At 37.3% G+C, this 17,644-nt stretch overlaps 1 protein-coding gene across 6 annotated transcripts in view; it reads left to right on the forward strand.

Annotated features, from left to right (window-relative positions):
• The window catches only part of CSMD1 (CUB and Sushi multiple domains 1), a 1,231,811-nt gene that overhangs the window by 892,962 nt on the left and 321,205 nt on the right, over positions 1 to 17,644 (forward strand). For all 6 annotated transcript variants that reach the window (XR_013928146.1, XM_080387724.1, XM_080387722.1 and 3 more), the window contains 3 exons: positions 8,076 to 8,258; positions 10,008 to 10,334; positions 17,271 to 17,465. Coding sequence is in view for 5 of the 6 variants with exons in the window: in XM_080387724.1 (XP_080243850.1) it covers positions 8,076 to 8,258; positions 10,008 to 10,334; positions 17,271 to 17,465 (705 nt within the window). In the remaining variant the exon portion in view is untranslated. The remainder of the gene's footprint in view (positions 1 to 8,075; positions 8,259 to 10,007; positions 10,335 to 17,270; positions 17,466 to 17,644) is intronic.

A 17,644-nucleotide genomic window follows, 5' to 3' on the forward strand; every position in this document is an offset into this window, starting at 1 on the left:
AGTGGATATTCAGGGAAAATAAGGTCCTGCCATCAAACATAAATTTTATTTTACAAAATTCTCAGCTGGCATAGGCTTGAAATTTTGGTGCTTGCTTTTTCCTTTGAAGAGTATGAGAAAAAGCAGATCTTATGTGGGTATAGAGGCATAAGAAGACATGTACACTTACAATATATGCCACAGGGCTACAGCATCTTGAAAATACTATGCCACTATTTTTCTGTAATATCATTTGTATAACATTATATAATGTTATGATTGGTCTAAAAGATACATATACTAATCTAGTTGAAGCAGTTCTATTACCTAATGATAATTTTTATTTACATTTATGCTTTGAGATACTACCATTCTCTAATTTTAATCAATTTAATATGTGCTAAATTGATTTTCTGATGCCGATTTTTAATTTGGATGCCATTTTTTGCTAAATTAAGTGGTTGAAAAAAGTCCAAATATATTGTGTCAATCAAGTTTATGATCTAAAAATCATATTGTTTGTACGATATGACCAATTTTCCATAAAACCATGTTAACTAATGTTAATTATATTTTCATCTTTTAACCCTTTCAAAATAGACTCCTGTGTTAGGTGTTGCACTACTTTGCTTAGGATCAGTGCTGGCTTTACAGTCCTATAATTAGACAAGTTGATTTGTACTTTTAAAATATCAGTAGCATATTGATTCTCTTCTAGGCAACTACCATGTCTTCCTTGCCAGGATTTAAGATTATTTTAGGTAAAGATGTTCAAGGACGTTCTATTGTAAAGGAGGATAAAGCATCTCACTTTCCCAGTTTGAGGGGACAGATTATATACACATGAAATTGTGTAATTCCTTGTGTCCTTTTTTCTCCAGTTTTTGAGACAGTCATTACATGTGACCTTTCCTGTCAGCTGGGACCTCCCTTGTCCTCCATAAGTTCTTGAAGATAATTGCTAATAGTTCATAGACTGCTTCAGTTTAGGATCTTTAATGTGAATTTAATTAGGCCCTGTTCCCTTGAATATGTCTGCATTTTCTAAATAGTCCTTAACCTGCTCTCCTCCTATCCAGCCCTTTAATTAATTTTATTTAAACTTTTGTTACATAGCTGTGAATTAATTTATTTTTTTCTGAAAAAGTGAAGGTGTTCTTCATTCTCCTTTCCTGAATAGCTCTTTTTCTTTCTCTTACATTTAATGACTTTCTACAAGCTCTTATATGGTCTCTTGCTTCATTTCATCGTTCACCTTTTCACAGGATTCATCCTTATGTTATTCTGATCATTTCTGAGGCAGCTGTGCTTGTTTTCGACTGTACTTCCTATTTTCTACCATAGCATGCCAACTTGCATTCCACAGGGTATCTTTGGGCTAACCTTTGTCCAGGGCACTGCTCAGCCTGATGTATAGACAGGCTTTACTCTTTCTGTTAGTAAAGAAACATGAACTCTGCAATTTGAACAATAGGACTTTCCTTATCACAAAACATCAGAATAAAAGTATACGGTGAAACTGAAAGACCATAAAATGTTGATACTAAACAATAATGATTGTGTAAGGAAAGAAAATGATTAAGTATTCAGTGATAAATCAAGACAGAGATAATCTCAGAGAATTTTCCCTGTTCCCAGTGATATGTGGCTCAAGTGCTTCCTCTTTGTCTCTAATGTATTTGTGCATTGTATTTCCTCTTTTCTTCCATGTATTTGTGCAATCACTTTTTGAACACATATATTTCACCTCCTGAAAAAAGAGATTTCCAGTCTATTTAATTGGTTCTCAGTTCCTGAAGAAACAGTAACTTTGATCTTTTGTTTTCCTTCTCTCATTCTGTTGTATCCTTTCTTATATGGAGGAACAGAACTGCATACAATATTTAGTGTACATAAAATAGGTTTTTGTGTGATGTCAGAATACTATTTTCTGTTTTGTTCAGTGCTCCTTTCCTAGCAGTTGCTAACATTTTCAGTAGCTTACAGTATCATAGGATTATCTTTAGGATGCAAGAATTCTTGTTCCTGAGTGGTAACCATCAAGTCAGAACCAATTATTGTGCGTGCAAGCTCAGTATATTTTTTTTTCCATATTTAATTTTCTACAATTATAAATAATGAATTTCATCTGCAGTTTAATCAGTTGTTTAGTTGGTATCATAAACTTTTCTCCAAGTAACAGAGAGCTTCTTCCTCGTGCCGGTTCAGATTTGGTCTACATCTACCCCTGGGCATGTAAAATTGATGGTAAACCAATGGCATTTTGTTTTTCTGCATTCTGTAATGGAATACTGAAGTACATGGTAAATATTAAACTTAAAATGTTTGTCAACGAAGTTCAATTGGTTTTCTTCTCAGATTGTTTTATTACTTTCAAGGATTTTTATATTGTAAGGTATGTTATGATATGATATGATACGATACGATACAATACGATATGATATGATGTGGTATGATATATCATTACCAACAAGATATTAATATACTATGATAGTGAACTGTTAGCTTAAACGGATTTCCTATAAAAAAATGTCATGATACTTTTCCATCTATCTGATTCTAAGGTCATGTTTGGTTTTTAATATTGATATAGAATACAATAATGTAGAAGCAACAAAAATTAATCTACTGGATATGACCTGTAACTATTTTGATAGCAGCAAGGACAAAGCATTTCAGAGAAATTGTGAGAATCTCTTAGAATGGTGCTAGGAACCATATGATCTGTGAAGGAGGCCTTCTCTTTTTATAGTTGGAGACTGATAATAAATTGTACTGTAAAATTTCTTTGAAGAGATTTACTGGAATAATGACAAAATTGTGATCATCTATAAAATCATCATGTAAGGCCACCCTGTTTATAGATGTAGGCCAATCTCATGTTAGCCTTAATAGTCACTTCTACAGTCCAATTATGTGCTATCATCTGATACATTTTTTTCTCTTAGTTTTGATTTATCATTTTCACTTTCCCTAATTGTTCCCATGTTCCTTTGCAGGAAATATATATAATATAATTCTTTTATTTATTTCACCTTCTGCAATCCTGAGCATATCTCTTTATCCCTTCTCTTTCTATAAGAGTGTCTCCACTTGTGTTTTTAAATCAGATTCCACTGTGTCTGGTATTATGACTGTAACGCAGGTGGGTATAAAGAATAAGAAGAAATAAACTTAATATTAATTTTTTCTTGTATTTATAACATGAGTGGCCTGTCTTTAAAGAGTTTAGATGTTAAACAGAAAAGGTCCTATGTAACATGGAAATAAGCTAACAAACTCTCTCTTCTTTTTTTATTGTAAATGTATACATGTGTCAGTTCTTAGTTTCCCTTATCTTGACTGTAGCTAAGGCGATAATTATGAAATGTTGTCAAAGTCATGATTTTAGGTTTTAGAGTTATTGATTTCAGCTTTCTCATAGACTTTCAAATACTGAAGTTTATTTATGTATCTCTTCTTTGAAACATGGATTTTTATGTAATGTTTAAAACACTAATTTAAATTGCATTTATAAATATGAGTTATTAAAATGTGAGGATGTTATTAATACTCTACTAGTAAAAGTTGTATCTAGCTCAGATTTAGTGATTTTATGATAATTCATTAATTATCTAAGCTAGAATATTGGCATTAAGTGGCATTAAGACATAGTGGCATTAAGATTTTAAATTTGACTGTGTATTTGTAATCTAGTGTGGGGGGAGTACATTACTACCATTTACTACCATGCCCAATAAATTCAATACTCCCAATTGTTATAATCTTTAAATTATAATATATGACACCTTTCAAATAGTAGTCATAATACTTACTTAGATACTTAATATACTTTAGAATCGCCATATTTCTTTCTGTGAAAGAAAACACAGCAACAGAAACTTCTCTGATTAAATTCAGAGGCATATGATCTTCTCATCAGAAATCAAATCTTGTCATTTTTCCAACATTAAAGAGAGAATATAGAGAATATTCCCTGAAAGTGAGTATTCCTGTTTTACAAACAAGATGAAAAGTTTCTTTCCCCATGCTACTGAAAGACAGTATGTGAAAGCCATAAACAATTGAATAAGATCAATGTTAGTATTTCAGTAACCAGAGGAAGCCGATGTTCAAATTTGAGTTTGAGAGCTTATTTGCAAACTTCATGAAGTGCACACAGCTCTAAGGACTCAGCTGAAAGGAAGTCCCACATTGACTGAGTACACAGAATAATCCTAAAGGAACAAGGGGTTTTTTGCCACACTTGAAATGTGTTAGCATAGCTTTTATTTTCATGGTTTTTATTTTAAGAACCTTTTCTGTCCCATAGGATTTCTCTAAGAGCTCAACTAACTTGGCCAGAAGAATGTTCTCTTTGTAGAAAAGCCTCTTTGCAAATTATGAAGGAGAGTAATTGCTGTGTGTGTTGAAAAAAGAGGCACAATGCACCTCAACTGCATTTAGACATTTAAAAAATTAGTTTTCTGATCAAATCAGTGGAAGTAAGACAGGTACCAGAAGAGAAAATGAAATAAAAAGCTATGTTACATCCCAGAGGACAGAAAAATATTGGGAATTATTACATACCTGTACTACTGTAGATCTAGTTATAAACAAATAGTATTCTTTACATATAAATACAGAACCCTGAATTTGACCTTCTCTGTCTTCCCTATGTTTTGGTCTGTCATTTCTATGTGACAGAAATCTAGCCCTCTACTAAAAAGAAATGTACAGACAGTCTTGCATCTGACAGTCGGCTTTGTTCTGTCTCTCCCTCATGGTTTGCTGAAAATTAAGGAAGTGAATATTTAATATTGTGTTCTGGTGCTGGCAGAATATTTACATAGTTTTATATCTTTTTCAACACCTTAATAAGCATTTTAAAATTTGGGTATTATAACAAACTACTACTAAAAGTTTTTGTCTTTTTATGGGGAAGGGAAGTTTTGTCATCTTAACCACTACAGACCTGCAATGAGTCTATCTGTAAGAAATTCAGTCAGTTAAGATGCAGCTGTTTGAGGTTTTGGTATTTTTCAAATATTTTGGAAGGAAATATTCTACCGCATGCATTAATTACTTGCAATACAAACGCAAAGACAGATGTTGAACTGAAAAAGTGCATGGAAAGTTGTTAAAGCATCTAAATTGGGTGTTCTTTTGTTCTGGTGACTTTTGTCTCTCTGTAAAATTAATTGGTAGAGTATTAATTGATCTAAAATTCTGGTATTGATAGTTACACCTGTAATGTGAGTAAGAATGATATGATATGCATGTTATATTGAATCTTCATACTAGGAAATTTATATGAAACTTTAGGATCAAAGTGAATGTTGTCCATTAAAAATGAGTGCTTTCTGTCAATCTGAATAACTTTTTTTTTTTTACTAGAGTGTATTTTCTGCTAAGGATAGATAGTCTTCACTTCAAGGGTTGTGAAGATGTAGATTTCTAGAACTAGATGGAATTTTCAAGCTTTTTATTGTCAAAATGCAAATAAGGCATCCTCAGAAGTGTTTTATAAATTTGTGACATTTGTTGAATTGTTTTTATGTTGAACAAAAGCATACACACTGAAAATTGAAATGGAAATAAAGGTAATACATTTCATTTTGATATTTTAATGAGTTATTTGGTTTTCCAATCTTAGATAATTTGATCTAAAAACTACCTTTAATGTATTTTAAGAAAGAACCTAAAGTTCATCATTAAAATATTTTGAGAAAAATTTTAATACACCTTTATTTTTCCAAAGACTAGAAGTATTTTAAAAAATGTTTGACCTGAAATTAGTTTTAGATTTTAAACATGTTTGTGCTTCCAAATAAGATATTTAAAAATCCAAAATAATATCTCCAAGTAAAAGTGGGCATATTTATATGAGGAGCATATATTAAGAAGCACAAAGTATTTGCTTAGTCTCAGAGTTTATCCTGCAGTCTTGCCTTCAACAATAGAAGCTCAGTTCTGACTAAAGACATACTGTACTCATTTACTACAAAAAAAGGAATATTCAACCTGCCAGAAAGTCTTGTTCTCAGTAATTTCTATTAAAAGTTTTGGTTCACTGATCCGTACCCCTCTCCTAGGGTTTGGTGTATCTCCTGAGAGTTAAAAAAGCATCCTGCTCTGTCTTCTACTTGAGTAAATTTGTTAATTAAAGATATCTTGATACTTCCTCTGTTGACCATGGAAAGAAACATATGTTGTTTTCTTTTAAGGGATACATCTTCAGCAATGACTTTGCAAAACCTTGTGATTTGCCTCCTGATATTCCTTCCTGAGACGGTATTGCCCTGATCTCCAAGATACAACAGGGTTTTGGAAAAGAGTGCTTATGATAATTCTCACATGCTGGATTAGGATAGCTCTGCTGTCAGTGGAGGAGACAAACTTAAAATGCAATTAAAACGTGGTTTCTGATTTTCTGTAGCTCTCCACATTTTCATCTAGGATATGGAGCTGTGGATTGCTGGAAACACACAGGTTTCCACTGCTCCACTGGAGGCAGTAGGAATCAATGTCTCAGTAGGAGCAGGCTGATGAAACTGCATTAAAGCATTTGTAAACATATATAATATTTAATCTTTATTTTTCAATATTATTTATGATATTGCTTTAGTGGTATTTAATTATATTTGTGTACTGGACTTTTTTGAAGATGTTTCCATTTATCTGATACATTCTAGCGTTCTGGTAAGACAAATTACTTAAACAACTTACTCTGGAACTGCTTTGAATTCATAGATGGAATGGTTGCTTCTAATTTTCTGTTGAAAGTTTGATTTTAAGATTACCAAGAAAAAAATGTATACCTCTTTTTATCCTGATGAATAACCTGTTCTTTTGTGAAATGTGGCATACCTTTGTGAAAATGCTTGTCAGTAATCTGTTTGCAACTTCTTTAAGAGTGTAAACATAGTGGTTTGACTTCACACATCATAATAATGCCATCCTGCATCTTAAAACTTCTGTTGGAGATAGTATTTCAGAATATACACTTCTGTCACGATTTAACATTAGTAGATTAAACAATATTTGACAGCTGACATTTTAATGGTATTAAATTATGTTAATATTTATACCATTCAGTGAATTAATGTTTCAGATTTCATACCTTGAATTGAACTAGAAACATTTAAATAATCAGAATTTTAGCACTAATTTAATTTGAATCAGATTTAAGACATTTTCCTACAGATGTAAAAACACAGTTTATGGAATCAGAAGTGCTTTATTGTTACTTTTCTGCTCAAATGGAAATTGACAAAAATAACTCCTTTAAATTTAATGGCAAAGAAATGAAGCCTTCATATTTGATGGACAGGCATGTGTATAGTAACTTGTAAGATGATTCAGCATTTATATCACAGGCAATTAATATTTACATTTTCTTTCCTAATGTTGTTGTTATTCATAACTGTCATAAGACTTAAGTTTTTTATATTCTTATCTTCTATATGTACATTCAATATCTACAAAATAAATAACTGAAATATCAGATGTCCTAGAGAATATCTAGGAAGTATAATCCAAAACGTTAATCTCTTTTCCACGACGCTGAATGCAGCTGGGAAAAGTGTGGCTCTAATTCGAAGTATGATATTAAGAAACAGTTCCTCAGTTTTGTTTTATATTATATTTTAGTGCTTACGAAGGGCATTGACACTATCAGTAAACTATATACTTTTAATCATATTGATAATAGCTTTATAAATGGAATTGCAGATATAAGAGTTAAGATAGATTCTTTATTACTAGTACTTCATTACCAAAAACAGGATCTACACATGTCCACGGTTAGAATCAAGACTCTGGCTTTATAATTTTACCTTCAAATATACTCTAAGTCAGTGCAGCCATGCAGTTAAACACGAGTGTTGTGTTATCTTCAGCCATACAGGTATGGAAGCTATTAGCCTGTGAAAAGACTTTAGATCCTAAGTCATCTTAGAGGCAGTTTTACAGCATTTACCCCTAGTTCACTTTCAGCTGTAAATATTAATTTAAGGCATAATGCCAAATATTTTGAAAGCACTTCTGATACTGACATATAAATTGCTCACAAATATATTTTCCTTAATATTGTGTTTGAATTTTTTGATATTCAGAAATTGAGAAAGGAGGTTGTGGCGACCCTGGAATTCCATCATATGGAAAAAGGACTGGCAGCAGTTTTCTGCATGGAGACACACTTACTTTTGAATGTCAAGCAGCTTTTGAACTGGTGGGAGAGAGAGCAATCACATGTCAACAAAACAACCAGTGGTCTGGAAACAAACCCAGCTGTGTTTGTAAGAATACTTGTTTTCTATATTATTTATCTGACTTTAGTTATCCTCCTGCTTTTCTTAGCACTTGTGACTAGCCAGCAGGAAAATATTTCAAAAGACCTTTTTCAGTCACATGGTTTTTTAGTTGGCTCAGTCATAGCTCATTTACGGGGAACATCATGTAGAACTGTTTTAGAATGTTCTTTCCCCTCATTTTATATTTAATTGAATCATTTCACACTCTTAATGTAAATATGTGTTGAATTAGACTTTAAATGAGCAATTCCTAATAGCATATAAGTGTTCAAAAGGACTCTGTGGCACATACACATTGATTCTGGCAGTGCAAAGCAGTCTGCAGATCCATGTGACGGGGTGGGGGGGGGGGGGTGTCTGATATCCAGATAAAGCATGAAAATTAATATAAGGAATATAACTATATCCAACATGGAAAAAGGGTAGGTAAGATCTTTAGTGTGAATTTTGTTTTAAAAGGTAAAATGTGTTTGAAGGTAAGCTTGTAGAGAGATTTAAATAGGTGGTTTTTTTCTTACTTTTCTTTCTTCTTCTATGGCAAATAGAGTAGATCTTTCTAGTGCAGAGGTACATTTGGCATTTTTGTTCTCCAAACCACATTACCTTCTCCTATAAAGAGTCTTATAATTCAGTAGTGGATTTTCAAAACAACCTTAGTGAGGTGTCCAATTCTGCTTGGACATATATGTACTTTTCAGCTGTGTCGATACAGGACTTACCAAGCTCAGTAAGCTTGCTCTGGACTGTAAGAAGTCTCTATATGCCCATGCAATGCTGAAATGTGTTCAAGCATCTAAGGCCTGAGCATGGAGACAGTGTGGCTGCAATTCTCTCTGAAGACAGAAGTTGTGTTTCTTCATGGTGCTGTATTGCATGGGGTTGATATGTTAGTTTCTGTTGGCAATAGTGTGGAATATTTTACTGTGCTCTACTGTTTGATCTGCATATGCCCTATGAAAGATAATGTAACCTAAGCATACAACATCTGTTTACAAACATTGAATTCCATTTGACACATCTGAAGAGCTCAGTAAAGGTTCTCCTTTGTGTTAATTAATATGCAGTGAGCTTTCCTCTTTATGAATGTACCTCATGACTCTGAAATCAGTTAGGAATTGTCATGATGAAAATTGGCCCAAAGGAGTGACAAAGAAGGAGAGCTATGAGTTATTTTTGTTTAATTGCCCTGTGTTGTCCAGGGGAAACTAGAGGTAAAATAAGTTTGTACTGTATAATCTTAGGAGTTCGTGATTGAAGCATAACTAAATTTCTACAATTATTTGCATCAGCATGAACTTTGTGTGCTACAGACAAAACCAGCACTTGTGCTTGATGTTTTGGATTGCTAAATACATTTTGACACATACTCCTTTTAGAAGAAAATCACATTTAAATTTGGAGATTGTATTTTCATTTACAAATAAACCTGCCAGTTTTCCCAGATTAAGACACATCAGGCATTATTTTTGATTTCTTTGGCATTTTCTACATGCCTCTAATAATTTCTTGCAGGCCTTGGTGCAGTCACTTAGCCTCACTTGGGGAAATAAAAACATGCAAGGCTGACATGTTATAGTCTGTTCTGACAGTCATACACATTTCCAACTTGCATGTGTGGTAGTTTTGACATCCAGGCTTCAAAAGCATCCTTTTCCACAAAAATAAACAATATGAATACAAGTTTTTGTAATGTTTATTGATAGTATTTTGAGAATCTATTTTTGTTTTTTTTAGTCTCATGTTTCTTCAACTTCACCACACCATCTGGAATTATTCTTTCTCCAAATTACCCTGAGGAGTATGGGAACAATATGAACTGTGTTTGGTTAATTATCTCAGAGCCAGGAAGCAGAATCCATCTGATTTTCAACGACTTTGATGTAGAGCCACAATTTGACTACCTTACAGTGAAAGATGATGGGATTTCAGATTTACCACCTCTTGGCACTTTTTCTGGCAACGAGGTCCCTTCTCAGTTGGCTAGCAGTGGGCATATAGTAAGGCTTGAATTTCAGTCGGATCACTCTACCACTGGAAGAGGATTTAATATCACTTACACAAGTAAGAACCTCTGCTTTATTTTATGCCTGGTCTTAAAATCAAGCTATCTTTCTTCGTAATAATGAAAATAAGAGCAAGTTTTTATTTATAAAAGAAGTAAATTATAACGCTTGTATAATTGCCCTTCTTTCAGCTGTCTTCTGGTTAATCATTAGCATATCTGAATCTTTATAATTTATTTATTTTAATTGTTATAGTGCTGAGGAATTCCCTTGATTATATAACCCTTTTTGGTTGAAACTGCATAAGAGCAGAGCACATAAATAAAGTCCAGATAATTCAGATCAAAGCATCCAGTGCAAGTGATTTAATATACTTCTCGATGGAACCAGCAGAAATAAGTTTACAAAGGTGTTAAGATATGGAGATGTTAATCTCAAAAGCATAGACATATAAAAAGCAACTAGAATAGCATTGCAAATAAATAGCTCTTGGAACCTGCTTTGCTTTTGCATTTTACCTTCCAGTTACATGGTGTGGTATCTAAGAATACACACCCCTAAGAATATAGATCTCTTCTTTGCGATACACATAATAGTACCCCTCATGCTTTTTCCAGTGTCTAAGAACATAGCTGATCTCATGCAGAAGTCTTTCCTTTAGGACTGCACTAATTTTAAGAATTCACTCTTCTTTCCAGCTATAGTTTCTTTAAGAATATTAAGAACATAATATCTTTGAGAATACACTTCTGAAATGTACAAAATTTAGTTGTAACTGGTCAACAAGTTCAAAAGCTTTTAAATGTGGACCTAGCAGTCACATGCATATGGAGAGCTACTGAAAGCACAAGTTTTTTTCATTTGGGAAACTAGGCTAAAAAAATATATGGTATATGAAAGGATATTATGCAACTGTACTCCCAGTTGAAAACTCTAGGAACATCATTGTCATGTAGAAAACATTACATTTGCCATAGACTGCTAACTCTCCAAGAAGTTTTATTCATCATTCAAAGACATTACTTATGTGGACATTATCTTTTTAGTTACAGAAATTATCTTCTAAAGGTTATAGAATAAGTTAATTGACAATAAAGTTGTGTGTCACATGTTGCACTGTTACTATCTTAGGTCAGTAAAGATAATCAATTAACAGTGTGTGTGCAGGGTCAAGGTGTTTCCTTGCATTACTTTAGGAAGATGCCCCCACATAAAACTGGAATTCATGGATTACAACCCTTTTTAAGTCTTAGATGCCTAAATTGTTCCTTTCCTTTCAGAGAAAAGGGCTAATTATAAACCTTTTGAAAATGGCATAAAGAAAAAAGGGAGATCCTCACCTTAACTGAGACTGTAGAGATTAAAAGATTGACCAGAAAATATGAGGCCTGAATTCTAGGTCTGCTTGTGTCTGAGATTGAGATCCCTTTTCCTGTATGCTATTCTGTCAAAGACAGACCATAATTACAGTCTTTACTATTTCTGTTTGAAGATGGAGAAGTATGCAGTCAGGGATGTAATACTCGTGGATAACCTCCCTAAGAGTCCTGATCGCCTAGGTGTTATGCAAAAGAGCTTTCCACCACACTTCTTTTTTTACAGTAGTGTTACTGCTGAGCTTGATGCACACCTTATATGCTAGAATTATCTGAGAGCACATATGCATCCACAGTGGGAAACCAAGATGACAAATGGGAGTTCCCCCTCCTTTATGAATTCTTAATGTTTGTAGGAAATGCTTAGTTTAAGTTCAGCCAACGTGCTAGTATTTCTGGACCTCCTGTGTGTTGCAGGGAAAGTGCTCTACTCATGGTTTAAATCAAATCAGGATCAAAACAGTTTATTGATTTATTAATGAAATATAGCAGACAATCAGTGAACTGTAGAGTCAGGATCAATATCAGCAATTCAACAGATAAACCACAATGTAAGACTCTTACAACATCTTAGAATCATAGAATATGAGTTAGAAGAGACCCATAAGGATCACAAAGTCCAACTTCTTGCTCCAGAACTACCTAAAACTGAACCATATGACTAAAAGATCATCCAGACACTCCTTGAACACTCACAGGCTTGGTGCTGTGACCATAATTGGTGCTTCCTTGTGCTGCCTGGTTTGTCTTAGTATCATAGAATCATAGAATTGTTTAGGTTGGAAAAGACATTTAAGATAATGGAGTCCAACCATTAACGTAGCACTGCCAAGTTCACCACTAATCTGTGTCCCTAAGTACTACATATATTTTAAATACTTCCATGGATGGTGACCCAACTACTTCCCTCTGCAGCCTGTTACAATACTTGACAGCCCTTGTGGTGAAAGATTTTTTCCTAACATCCAATCTAAACCTCCCCTGGCACAATTAAGAGGCAATTTCCTCTTGTCCTCTCACTTGTTACATGGGAAAAGAGATTGACACCCACCTCACTACAACATCCTTTCAGGTAGCTGTAGAGAGCAATAAGGTCTCCTCTGAGCCTCATTCTCTCCAGGCTAAACAACCTCAGGACCCTCAGCTGCTCCTCATAGGAGTTGTTCTCTAGACCCTTCATCAGCTTCGTTGCCCTTCTCCAGACATGCTCCAGCATCTCAGTGTCTGTCTTGTGGTGAGAGGCCCAAAACTGAGCACAGTATTCAAAGTGCACCTCACCAGTGCCGAGTACAGGGGGACGATCACTTCCCTAGTCCTGCTGGCCACATTATTCTGGATACAAGCCAGGGTGCTGTTGGCCTTTTTGGCCACCTGGGCACACTACTGGCTCATGCTCAGCCACCTGTTAACGAGCACCCCTAGACCCTTTTCTGCTAGGCAGCTTTCCAGCCACTCTTCCCCAAGCCTGTAGTGTTGCGTGTGATTGTTGTGACCCAAATGCAGGACCTGGTACTTCTTGTTGAACCTCATATCATTGGACTCATTCCTTTGATCCAGCCTGTCCAGCTCCCTCTGCAGAGCCTTCCTACCCTCGAGCAGATCAACACTCTCCAGTTTGGTGTCATATGCAAACTTACTGAGGGTGTGCTCAATCCCCTCGTTCTGATCGTCAATAAAGATATTAAACAGAACTGGCCCCGATACTAGAGCCCTGGGGAACATCACTTGTGACTCTTAACACTTATCAATTTGTACATATCTTCCCACTCTAATACATCCTCATCCTGCTCTGCTAAGATTTACATACACACCTTCCCCTCACAGGATGTGTGAGTTACAGGCACTCACCCCTTTTACTTGAAATGAGTTCCCTGACTTGCACACACCTCATGAAGGGCACAGAGGACCCCTGGCTTTACATAGACCGACAGTGCTGCTGTCTGCAACTCACTGATCCACTGATCCATCCGCATGCTGGTGAGAACACCCCCCTGAGGTCACAGGTGCACATGAAGGTTTGGGTTGCACCCTGTGTTGCCACATCACTAGTTAGAGGCAGACTGCTCTGAGTGTTCCACTAGAATGTTGCGCTGTCTGGCCTAAGCAGTGGCCATAGTTCTTTAGCAGTAGCCTTTATTTCTGACAGATTACCTATAATGTAAAAACCATACTTCTGATTATGTTAGAGGCAAACATCTAGATTTTGTCTAGTGGGAAATTTAACCAAGGTATTCTACTGTATTTTAGCCACACATAACTAAAACTCTTCCTTCCATTTGAACTATGTTGCACCTGTGGGAAAGTCACTGGATTTAAAGCCAACTTTCTGCTGAGGAGTTTTCTATGCTTTTAATTATATTGTATCATGTATTATATATTATCATATCATATTAAAACTATAGAATGATTTGGGTTGGAAGCGATCTTAAAGATCATCTGGTTCCAGCCCCCTGCCTTGGGCAGGGCACCTTCCACTAGACCAGGTTGCTCAAAGCCCCATCCAGCCTGGCCTTGAACACTGCCAGGGATGGGGCAGCCACAGCTTCTGTGGGCAACCTGCACCAGTGTCTCACCATTCTAGCAGTAAAGAATTTCTTTCTGATATCTAAATCTACCCTTTTTCAGCTTAAAACCACTCTCCCTTGTCCTATTACTCCATGACCTTCTAAAAAGTCCCTCTCCAGCTTTCTTGTAGGACCCTTTTAAGTACTGGGAGGCTGCTATAAGGTCTTCCCAGAGCAGGGTTCCTCTAACTACAGCCCATGGGCTGGATACGGCCCCCCAGGGTCCTCAATCCGGCCCCCGGTATTTAGAGACCCCCCCCACCCCACCCACCCCCCGCCGGGGGTTGTGGGGGAAACCAAGCAGCCACAGATGACGGCCTGCCACTTCATCCATGCGCCGGCCCCCTGGTTAAAAAGTTTGAGGACCCCTGCCCCAGAGACTTCACTTCTCCAGGCTGAAATACCCCAACTGCCTCACGCTGTTTTCATAGGAGAGGTGCTCCAGACCCCAATCATCTTTGTGGCCCTCCTCTGGATTCACTCACAGGTCCATGTCCTACTTGTGTTGAGGGCCCCATAGCTAAACACAGTACTCTCACGACAGAAAAGCAGAGGGGGAAAATCACCTCCCTCAACATGCTGGTAACACTTCTTTTGATACAGCGTGGGATTTGGTTGGCTTTCTGGGCTGCAAGTACACATTGACAGGCCATATTGAGCTTACCATCCATCGACACCCTCAAGTCCTTCTCCTCAGGGCTGCTATCAATCTATTCCCTGCCCAGCCTGTATTTTTGCTCAGGACTGCCCTGATCCACGTGCAGGAACTTGCACTTGGCCTTGTTGAACTTCATGAGGTTCACACAGGCCCACGTCTCAAGCCTGTCAAGATCCCTCTGGATGGGATCCCTTCCCTCCAGCGTGTTTATAGCACCACACCACTTGGTATTCTCATCAAACTTGCTGACAGTGCATTCAAACCCTGTGTCCATGTTGCCAGCAAAGATGTTGAACAGTGCCAGTCCCAATACCAACCCCAGAGGAACACCACTTGTCACTGCTTCCACTTGGACACTGAGCCATTGACTGTAACTCCTTGAGTGCATCTATCCAATTCATTATCCACCAAGTGGTCCAATTGTCCAATCCATGTCTTTCCAGTTCACAAACAATGATATCGTGTAGGAAGTGTCAAAAACTTTGCACAAGTTCAGGTAGGTGAGGTCAATTGCTATTCCCTCATCCACCAGTGCTGTGACCCCATTGTAGAAGGCCACCAGATTTGTGAGGCAGGACTTGTCCTTAGTGAAGCCATGCTGGCTGTCACCAGTCAATCACCTCCTTATTTTCCATGTGCCTTAGCATAGTTTCCAGGAGAGTCTGCTCCATGATCTGGCTGGCACTGAGGAAAGCCTGACTGGCCTGTAGTTCCCATGGGTATTCTTTATTTCCCTTTAAAAAAATAGGGGCTATGTTTCCCTTTTCCAGTCCATGGGAACTTCACCAGACTGCCATGGCTGCTCAAATATGATGGATAGCAGCTTAGCCACTTCATCTGCCAGTTCCCTTAGAACCTGCGGGTGCACCTCATCAGGTCCTGTGGAGCTGTACACCTTTGGGTTCTTTACATAGTCTTGAACTGATCTCTTACAGTCGTTGGTTCTGCATTCTCCCAGTGCCTGCCTTTGCCTTCTGCGACTTAGGCAGTGTGGCTGGAGCACTTGTCCATGAAGACCAAGGCAAAAGTGTCATTGGGTACCTCAGCCTTCTCCATGTCCCAGGTAACCAGCTCTCCTGTTTCCTTCTGGAGACGGCCCACAATTTCCCTAGTCTTCCTTTTAGCATCAAAGTACCTATAGAATCTTTTATTGTTGCCCTTAGTGTACCTGGCCTGATTTAATGAAATCAATGCTTTAGCTTTCCTAACCTGATCCCTGGCTGCTTGGGCAAGTTCTCTGTATTCCTCCCAGGCTCCCTGTCCTTGCTGCCACCCTCTGCAGGCTTCCTTTTTGTGTTTGAGTTTATCCAGGAGCCCCTTGTTCATCCATGTAGGCCTCCTGGAATTTTTGCCTGACTTATCTTGGTTGGGATGCATTGGTCCTGAGCTTGGAGGAGGGGATCCTTGAATATTAACTGGCTTTCTTGGGCCCCTCTTCCCTCCAGGGCTTTATCCCGTGACACTCTAGCAAGCAGATCCCTGAAGAGGCCAAAGTCAGCTCTCCTGAAGCCCAGGGTAGTGATCTTGCTGTGCTCCCTCCTTGCTGCCCTAGGGATCTTGAACTCCACCATTTCATGGTCACTGCAGCCAAGGCTGCCCTTGAAATTCATATTCCTCATAAGCTCCTCCTTGTTGGTAGGAACATGGTCCAGTATAGCACCTCTCCTTGTTGTCTCCTGTGCCACTTAATGAAGGAAGTTATTATCAGCCCTTTCCAGGCACCTCCTGGATCACTTGTGCCCTGCTGTGTTGTCCCTCTAACAGATACTTGGGTGTTTGAAGTCCTCTGTGAGTATAAGGGCTTGTGAATGTGAGGTGGCTCCTATCTGTGTATAGAAGGCTTCATCCTCTTGGTCTTCTTGGCTGGGCAGCCAGTAGCAGACCCTCTCAGTAATGTCATCTGCCCCAGCCCTCCCTTTAATCCTGACACATAAGCTCTTGGTCAGGTCCTCATCCATCCCCAGAAAGAGCTCCATGCACTCCAGCTGGTTATTGACATAGAGGGTGACACCCATCCTCTTCTCCCCTGCCTGTCTTCCCTAAAAAGATTGTATCCTTCCATTCCAACATCCAGTCATGCGAGCCATCCCACCACATCTCCATGATGCCAATAAGATCATAGCCCTGCAGGTGTGCACTCGACTGACTCATCTTGTTTATTGCCCATGCTATGTGTTTAGATGCATTTAAGTTGAGTCCTTGATGGGTCTGACTTACTGGCTGCAGTGGCAGGAATTCCTTTCTGGTGCTAATAAATATTATTATATTACAAATAAAATGTTATTTCCCTCTTCTAAAAAAAAAAAAAAAAAGTTTTAAAGGGATGGTACTTCTTCTTGTTGTAATTATTAACAGTATTGTTGTTGTTATTCTTATTATATACTATGTTTTACCAGCCTTTGGTCAGAATGAGTGTCATGATCCAGGCATTCCTATAAATGGGAGGCGTTTTGGAGACAGATTCCTTCTTGGAAGTTCTGTTTCCTTTCACTGTGATGATGGCTTTGTGAAAACCCAAGGTTCTGAATCCATAACATGTATTATGCAAGATGGAAATGTAGTATGGAGCTCTACTGTCCCACGTTGTGAAGGTAAGGACACAATTTCCGCTTAATACCTATGGTTTGAATGATGAAACTATTTTAAATTTAGCTTATTTTTTACATTTTGCTCATAAATAAGGTTGCTTTAGCTGAAGTTATTTGTTCATCTTGTCAAACGAGATAGCAATAATAGAAATAAGATTTCTTTATTTTTTTGGAATAAATTA

Source organism: Falco punctatus, assembly GCF_963210335.1.
Source record: "Falco punctatus genome assembly, chromosome: 5".
In the NCBI taxonomy this organism is placed as follows: domain Eukaryota; kingdom Metazoa; phylum Chordata; class Aves; order Falconiformes; family Falconidae; genus Falco; species Falco punctatus.